Source organism: Numida meleagris, chromosome 18 (assembly GCF_002078875.1).
Source record: "Numida meleagris isolate 19003 breed g44 Domestic line chromosome 18, NumMel1.0, whole genome shotgun sequence".
NCBI classification, from domain to species: Eukaryota; Metazoa; Chordata; class Aves; order Galliformes; family Numididae; genus Numida; species Numida meleagris.
In genome coordinates this window covers 3,340,735-3,349,423 of record NC_034426.1, presented here as the reverse complement: position 1 = coordinate 3,349,423, position 8,689 = coordinate 3,340,735, and the positions used below count along the sequence as shown (strand labels likewise).

General features: G+C 48.8%; 1 protein-coding gene across 2 annotated transcripts in view; it reads right to left on the bottom strand.

The window, feature by feature from the left end:
- Positions 5,167–8,689, bottom strand: part of P2RX1 (purinergic receptor P2X 1) — a 10,929-nt gene continuing 7,406 nt past the window's right edge. Inside the window, exons 9-15 of one of the 2 annotated variants that reach the window (XM_021416051.1) lie at positions 7,818–7,959; positions 7,211–7,341; positions 6,954–7,044; positions 6,394–6,645; positions 6,059–6,151; positions 5,707–5,754; positions 5,167–5,589 (exon numbers count right to left, since the gene is read on the bottom strand). In XM_021416051.1, coding sequence (XP_021271726.1) covers positions 5,710–5,754; positions 6,059–6,151; positions 6,394–6,645; positions 6,954–7,044; positions 7,211–7,341; positions 7,818–7,959 — 754 coding nt within the window. In that variant the 3' untranslated portion in view covers positions 5,167–5,589; positions 5,707–5,709. The remainder of the gene's footprint in view (positions 5,590–5,706; positions 5,755–6,058; positions 6,152–6,393; positions 6,646–6,953; positions 7,045–7,210; positions 7,342–7,817; positions 7,960–8,689) is intronic. The other variant, XM_021416052.1, reaches the window with a different exon arrangement.

The window sequence follows — 8,689 nt, the reverse complement described above, 5'->3', positions numbered from 1 at the left end:
GTGAATAACCGCCCGCGCGCGCGCTCCTATTGGCTCGCGGCGGCCGCGCCTCTCGCGGCGGCCGTTGGCCGTGAGGTGAGGCGAGGCGGTGCCGGCTGGAGCGGCGGTGCGGCCGTGTGCTGCTGCGGTTCTGAGGCAAAACCTCATCTTTTGAGGGGACGTTTGTCCGTGTTGTAAAACAATAAGCACACCTGGGCTGGGGGCAGGCTTTGGGGTGAAAACGCGGGGTTTTTGGCAATTTAACCTGGCGAAGTGGAGCTGGTAGCCCAGCGCTGCCGAGGAGCGGAGGTTTGCTGGGTGCAGGGAATTGTTACAGGCTGTGAGGGACAGACATGCTGTGGGAACAGGCTGTGAGGGACGATGTGGGGGTCATAGAGACACAGAGGATCCCAGGTTGGAGGGGACCATCAAGTCCAACCCGCTGGCTGCAAGGGAACAGTGCGAGGGATGGACTGGGCAGGATGCAGCATGGAGATGGGCCGTGAGGGACACCCCACTGCAATTCTCTGTGTGCATCAGTCATGATGTACCCCACTGCAATTTACTGTGTGCATCAGTCATGATGTACCCTATTGCAATTTACTGTGTGCATCGGTCATGCATTTCCTGCAGAAATGTGCTTTGTTGCCATGGTAGATTGCATGCAGCTGAGCAGCTCTGTACACGTCCATCCAAAGTTAATGCCCTTTCACTTCCACCTCAAATCAGATCTGCCAATGGGCTGTCAAAATATTTTTGAACTGAAATGTTTTAAATGTCTCATTAAACCCCCGAGGACTTATTTGCCTACTATTAATCTTTAAGTTGGCTTGTTAGCCATTTTAATGGATCCCATTATATACAACTTTTTTTTTTTTATCTACAACTTTTTCTGTCCTTATTTATTTTGCAAAAACAAAACAAACAAACATAAAAAAATCAGACTGTCTAACCAGCAAGCTAAAAATCAAGTACATGTGTGGTTGCAAGCTTGATTATTAAAGAATTCTTGCATCTAGCTAAGTGATTCCTATGTTAGAAACCTAGAAAGGATTGTCAGAGAGAAAACCCAGAGGAAACCATTCTCCGTGAATCAGAAACACTGGAACAGAGAAGAACTCTTGGATCTGGTGAAAGCAATGTAATGTGAATGAGAAGGAGGTTGGTAGAGCCTGCTAGAATCTAGGTTTTACTACTGGCAATTTAATGGTTAGTTCCTTTCAAATAGAAATGATGCGTTGAGGGCATGGTTTCTGAAGGAAGGCAGTTCTCCACCCTGCAGCTGAAAATACCAGCAGCTGAAAATACATTTTCTTTTCTATTTTCCATGCAGAAGGCCCCTCTGACAGAAATAAGAATGCAAGAAAATTCTAGGGCTTGTTTTCAACAGCAAAGCCTGGCATAAAGAGTTCCCAGCATCCTGCACTGCCCAAGGTCTGTGGGACATGGCCCTTCCAGGCCACGTTTGGTCTCTGCTGAAGGCAGTGAAGCTGCTGTGGAGAGGCATCCTTGTAGCAATTTTAGGTCCAAAAGTGGCTTAGGTCTGTGTTCATGGTGCCATGCCCTTTGAGGAAGGCAGCAGTTTCAGGATCACATTGAAGAATGCTCTCATTCCCTCGGAGCCTCGGGTTTGTCTTTGCACCAAGAGCAGGGAGGCAGGGCTGGTTGCCCATGGAGCAGGCAGCTTGGGGACACAGCCTCACTGGCTTCACACCAACTCAAACAAAAGCAAGGAGAAATCAGTTCAAATCCTGGCACCGTCTCTGCTGCTCGTCATCAATTCTCATTCCAATTCAGCTAGAAGAACAAAAAAAGGCCTGTGCATCAATGGCACCCATCTCATCTCCATGGTCCATAGCACGTGTCCCTGCACGCGCAGTTATGCAGCTGGGTTTCAAATCCCTGGCATCCTGCTCTGAAAGATCCAAATGTGTAAAGGTAAAAGCCCCATTTCAAAGGGACATCCAGTTTAACCAGCAGGGTCTTACTCATACAGGTACAGCTTAGTTTCTCTACAGCAAGGAGACATTCAGCCTCCAGTCCTTCTCACCATAACTACTGCCAAGAATTTTTTTCAGGGATTCCAGAAATCATTTGGGCTTCTTCAGTTTAGACCTTGACGTGCTCAGAAGATGACTGTCTGAGAAGTGCTGAGGATTGTCCCCTAAAGAAGGTCTTCTTTAGAAGACCTGTCATCCTTTAACATGAGTCACTTTAATGAACCAGTGACACCTGAAACAGTTTTAGCACCACCATTAGGGTTTGAAAATTTCACCTCAGGCAAAGGCTGCTAGCACTTGTCCCAGTGTAATAACTTGGGTAACAATCCTCTGTCACAAGCTGCTATTTCTCCCAGAGAACAAAACCCATGTGCCTCAGTTTCCTCTTTCACAATACATAAGTGATTGCACTACAAAGTGCCAATGAGCAGTTCAAAGAGTCCCAAATAATGTTTATCTCATGCTTCTACCATGAAGGCTGTAACAAGGTTAAAATAAGGCTTTGGTATTCTGCTCATTAATGGCTGGATGTAGAATGGTCAGTAATGAGTATTTCCCATACATTTTCTGGGTTCAAGGACCAGTGGTTAACGTGTCCCTGAGTTATAGTCACGCAAGGGAGACTTCACATTTCCCCAGGCATTTCACAGGTGTGTTTGGTAAAAAAACAGAGTTAAAGCCATCTTTTCTTTAAGAACAGCTTGGGCCACAACTCTGTGATGCCATAAAACAGAGCAGAGCTGTGCTTAGTACTGTCAGCTAGAGTGATCCCGGTTCACCACCACTGAGGAGCTGCTCGATTGACTTCATGGCTGCTATTTTCAGAATCCATTTGGCCACTTTTGACTTTTATGCTTTCTAAAATTAGGCAATAAAGCAATTAGAAACAGATAACAGAAGGAGAGAGTACTTCACCAATGAAAGAGAAAGAAAATAGTGTGGCATAATTTGGAGCTGGCAGCAGCGAAAATGAGCTGTACCAACCTACTGCCACTGGGAGTACGACTGCAGGCACAGCTGCAGATGTCTAATGTGGTAATGGCAGAGAGGGACCTTTCCCCACACAGCACAATCTGGCCTGAGAATGTGTTAGGACAGAAGGAAATAAAAACATCATTGAGTGCTGGGAGGACTTAAATGTTGCTGTCAGTCCTGCACTTGTGTGATCCAGAGGATTTATCCAACTGAAAACTTCCATGTCAAGAGAGGAAGGGAATGAGTGTAACCAGAAAATTCCAAGTGTCTGAGCTGGAGGACTGGCTTCAATATAAAGGAGAGCCCACTGTGCCAAAGAAAGAATGAGCGGGCTCAGAGGTAGGAGAGACTGTACAGGAAAAAAGTCATCTCTTCTTCAGCGTTATTCATTTTTAATTTGCATTGTTACGGTGTCTAGAAGCACCAGGTGGAAATCATGGCCTCATTGTGCTGGGAATTGTGTGCAAACTTAATGATTAAATGTTGCCAGCTTTGCAGAGGCTGAAATATCATTCCCCATCTCTGCAGAATCACTAACCAGTATAATTATTGCAGAATAAGTTTTTCTGCGATTGCTCTTCTGGACTATCTGTACCATTTGAATTACTCTGGAGTAACCAAGCCTGAGGGGAAAAAAGATATATTCATTTCAGCTCCCACCTGTAACTTTCACCAACAGCAATAACTGCTCAGAGGGAGAATCTGCTTACTAACTACTTCTTCATTCACATTCACAAATTGTTTGTGCCTCAGTTTCCTTTTTTACATGGGAATAGTAACTGCAGTCCTGGCTCACTTCCCTCAGAACAACCACGACTGGTGCAGGAATGCTGCACTGTACTGGCAATGTCACGCACAAGGGCTTGTTGGTCCTGTTTGTAATGATTAGAGATTAGCTGGAGAATATGTATTTTTTTTCTTGTGTGTTTACTGTCTGAAAGGGCTGGAGACAGCATTTAATTGTTTAAAAGTTACTTTTCTTTTAGCAAGTGGGCACGGACAAGCAGCTTGTGTTGCTGAAGGAATTAGAACTGCACCACCTCATCCTGCTGGAGGCAGGAGTGACTAGGGAGTGAAAGCAAAGCTGAAGATCCCCAAAGACTGTGTATCTTAAAATGCGAGCAGGGAGATGGAAATAAACCCTCCTGTGACTTTTAAAGCAGTTTTGAGACTATTAGGGATCCCAGCTCAGAGGTTACGAATGGGATCATTTACAAAGAGCATTCTCCTAATTTCCTATTCTGTGTTTAATAATTCCAAGGTAATATTTGAGGTTTTACATTACAAGTGGCTTGACAGATTAAGGAGACTGAAACAATCCCCCGCTCTACCTGCAGTGCTGCCTGCAGATTGACCCTGTGTAAATGGGTGCAAAGGTTATTAACCTGAGCACTCCTGCTTTGCTGACTCTCATCTTTGGCAGCTGAATTTTGCCAGGCAGGGCTGAGCTGCGGTCTGCCAGTCCCCTCTGCTGGCTGCGGCATGCTGAGGGCTGTGCTGCACTGCACGTCGCATGATGCCAGCATGGAGGATTAACACCTCTGGGCTCAGCTTCATCTCTGCTTCACCACCACAAGCGCCTGGCACCTCTCTTACAGGACAGCAGCAGGAGAAAGAGTACCAAAAAAAAGGAACCAATCGGGTCTTAAAAAAAAGACTTTGAAACCGAGACATTCTTCTCGGAGCAGATAAGCTCCCCACTGGGAATGTACAGCTAGATGTTAAGTTTGCTGAGCTTGTAGCCAAATTTCATGGCCTCTGTGTCCCATAGGAACCACTGCGCCTGCTCCCATCCTGACATATCGCAGCCATGGGCTCAGCATCCCAACAGCCCTCTGCTGCACCCCGGGTTGCTGGCAGATCCTGCAGTGTGGACAGGGGCTGCTCAGGGCGGTTTTGCAGCTGGGTGCGAGGAGCTGAGAAGGGCGGCAGCAGCAGCAGGGCTGGCACAGGGCAGCAGCTCCCGGTGGCTCCCCGCCAGCCGGCCTGTCTGAGATGGAAACCCCAGTGAAAAGGCTGATAACAACCCATGCTCGTGGCCAGAGGCCCAGGGGCCGTGCATAGGAGGGCAGAGCCCAGGGGAGTCTGCACCAAGTCCATCACGGAGGCTCCATGCTCTAGCCCACTTTGCAGCACTGCTCTGCACACACAAACCAAGAAGCACTGCACACCCTGCGCCCTGCCTAGGGCAAGCATGGGCACTGCAAAAGGATGTAGTAGAAAAACTAAAGGTTTATTTTTTTTTTAATAAAATACATTCTTACAAAACAACTCTTTTTCTCCCATGCTGAGGGACAGAGCATGGTTCTCACTGGCTTTCCTTCCATCCCCTCTCCTCAATGTGGATCTGCCCAAGGCTGCAGGGGCTTAGGGTACAGGACACCCCAGCATGGGTCCAGCACCCCACACAAGGCTGGTGGAGGTCCTGTGGGTGCCTTAGTGAGAGCAGGTCCCCAGTGGCCCATGCAGGTGCCACCTGCCCCAGCGTCACAGCAAGCCCTGTGCACAGCATTCCTGTGAGCCAGCACTGGACACTGCTCCTGCTGCCTTGAGGCTGGTGATGGGGATGACAACTGCGTTTTGGAAGAGAAGGAGGAGGAGGAAGAGGGTGCAGGTCTGTCGGGCAGTGTGGATGCTAGAGAGAAAGGGGCACAGTGAAAACCACTTTGGGTGTCCTGTCCCAACAGCTGTTCCCCTTCCCAGGGATACCCCTGAGACTCGTCACCCCCAGACCTGGGGAAACCCCGCTCACCTCTCACTGCGTGTTGTCCAGCTCCTTCTCTTTCTTATGTGACTTTGACTAGGGGTTAAACAAGAGAAAATGGTGATGCTTTTACAGAGCTCCCCCCAGGGGATCATGCGGTGGGAGAGCACCAATTCCTAACACCCAGCATGTGAGATGAATTTGAACCTGTTTTCACATCCTATGAAAGGTCATGCAACATTCCATGGTCATGGGGATGTTCTCAGAAAGTGATTTTGGAACATCATTTCGGAGAGGATACAGAGGCTCTGGGTTCCCACCTCTCAGGACAGTGCCTGGCTGCTCCTGGATGCAAGCACCCTCACTCGCCCACCCAAGGGAGGGACATGCCAGTACTCACAGGCTCCGGTTCTGCGTGCTTGAACTTCTTCTGCTTGTAGTAGTCCCGTCCTTGGAGAAAATGCAGCAGGAGCAGGTCGCAGAGGACAGAGGCCTTGAAGCAAATCGTAAGCAGTGTTGGGGCTGCCCTCCAGCTCACCGTGCCCCCTGTGCTTCCAGCATGTCCTTGTTTGCCCTATGAACTGGGGTAGCTTCTGCTTCTAGGTTCTGAAGAGCACACAGCCTCCAAAAGCCGGTTTAGAACATTTAGGACAGAAATGTGCTGGATTTGATACTGGGCAATTTAAGCCATCAGAATTTAAGTGCTTCCCATTTAGGTACATGCAGCACACATACCCTTAGGATCATGCAGAAGTTTTTATGTCTTGCATCAGGATCAGGATCCCAGGATGCTCTGTAGGACAGCACTCCCCACAGCAGGAACAGGGTGTATGGGGTCACCTCCTTCCCCTGTGCCCATCCCCTGGGTGTCACAGCCAGGGGTAATGAAGTTATATGAGAGCTGGAAACATCCAAACTTACCACTCCAAAAATACCAATCCCAGAGCCAATTGTGGTCATGGTGGGGATGATGTCAAATTTGCCCGCCTGCATAAAATGAGACAGAAGTGGCGTTGTGTGACAGTGGGCTCACAGCAAGGAAAGGATGTGACAGCTGCGGGTTGGGCTCAGCTAAAGAACCTTGCAGCAATTCCAACTGCAGAGTTCACCACTGCTCAGAGAAACAGGAGCTGAGTAAGGACTGTTTTTAAGCATATTGGTCAGACAAAAGAATATGGTTGGTTTGGGTTTAGGTGCACAAACTGAAATCATTTTGTTTCCTATAGTTGTAATTAAATGAAGAAGGGACGCCCTTTAAATACTGCCTGTGGGAGCACCGTGAGGAAAGCCCTTACCTTGCCATTCACCAGGATGTCAAATCGGATCCCAAACACCTTGTACAGCGTCCTCTTTTCCATCCCATCTTCTCTGTAGTATTTGGCATATCTGTCCCATTAGATGGGGCATGTTAACGGTTCACTTGGGTGTCTACAACCCCCTGAGTCCCCAGGGCACTGGGACATGGGGCAGGATCCTCTGCCATTCATTAGTTGCTGTAGGATCCCCAAAACCATCACCTCCAGCTTCTGCCTGTAGGAGGAGTGCCCCTCACCTGAAATTGAAGCCTGGCGAAACGTTGCTGCCGTCATTGTACAGGCCGTGGAACTGGTAAACAGGTTTGCAGTACTGGACAGGCCAGTCCAGGTCACAGTTCCAGTCGATGGTGATGCCCACCACACCGCCCTGCAGCCAAGACGGCAGTCACTGGGGCTGCACGTATGACCAAGTCCATACTCTCTTGTTCCTGGCCATAAGCGAAGCCCAAGGAATGGTTTAGTGGTTGGCAACCCTGCCCACGGCAGTGGGGTTAGTACTAGATGATCTTTGAGGTCCCTCCCAAGCTGTTCAACAATGTTGATTCTATGAGTGGTTCTGCAAAAGAATGCTCTGTGCCCCCTATGGAACAGCCTGTCCTTGCCTGATTTCGCCCATGAGCTTTGCATCTGGCTTAACCTCACTGCATCAAACCATTACATTTAATGGCTTACATTTAAATTTATATAGAGAAAGGCTACATCCAAAGAGATTCACCATCTGTAAGGGACTTAATTCAGGTGCTGCTGTGCAGCCCTGGAGAAAGCACATCCCTTGTCCCAGTGACACCAGCCCTGGTATCCCCTCCCCATGGCTGCACAGGACAGCAGCAGAATCTTCCTTACCTTCACAGCCAGCACACTGAAATTTTGACCTGATTCCTTCACGATGTATCCCAGGTCAAACACAGGGCACAAGGAGTCGGTGACTTTGTGGTAAGTGCATTTCTTCAGGTACTGTGTGGTGACACTCTCCACTAAGTTGCGCCTGGAAATGGCAGAAGAGCAAAAAGGAGTCTGAAATCTGAATCATTTCAGTGGTGATGGAACTCCAGAGGTGCCTGGTCCCACACATTGCTCCAGCTCATAGATAACATGTCCCACAGCATCCATAGCAATTCTTTGCCATCTCCTCTAGAAGGAGTGGGAAGAACAGACGATGCCTTGCACGCCACTCAGCTCTGCCCTTTCTCCCCAAAATAGCCTTTCCATGAAGCCTCCTGATCTGCAAGTGTCATGCTTTGGTCAGCCCCATCCCATCACTTCTGCTCAACACTTAATTAGCAGCAGTGATCAAAGACAGGAAGTCCCCTCATGACCCCAGCTGGCTGTGGCTGCCCTCGCCTCTGAGAAGCTGCTGTCCCCTGGCATGTCCTGCTTATGCAGCCCCGGTCACTGTCCCTGCAGAGTGGGGACATGACCGGCTTAGCGAGGAATTTGGCATGTTCAGCACAAATAGTTTCTCCTAATTTGCTCCAAATCAGATACGTGATTGGTGGCATCACAAATCCCTTTACATGTGTGCTGGCGTGTGTCTGACCCCATATCCTGCTGCTGTGCATTTTTTGGGGCAGCAGGCTTGTCTCAGCTGCTCGCACCACACTGCCACATGCAATGTTTTACTGCTTTCTTATGGAGAAAAACAGGGAGAGGGAAGGGAAAGAAAGGGAAGGAAAGGGAAGGGAAGGGAAGGGAAGGGAAGGGAAGGGAAGGGAAGG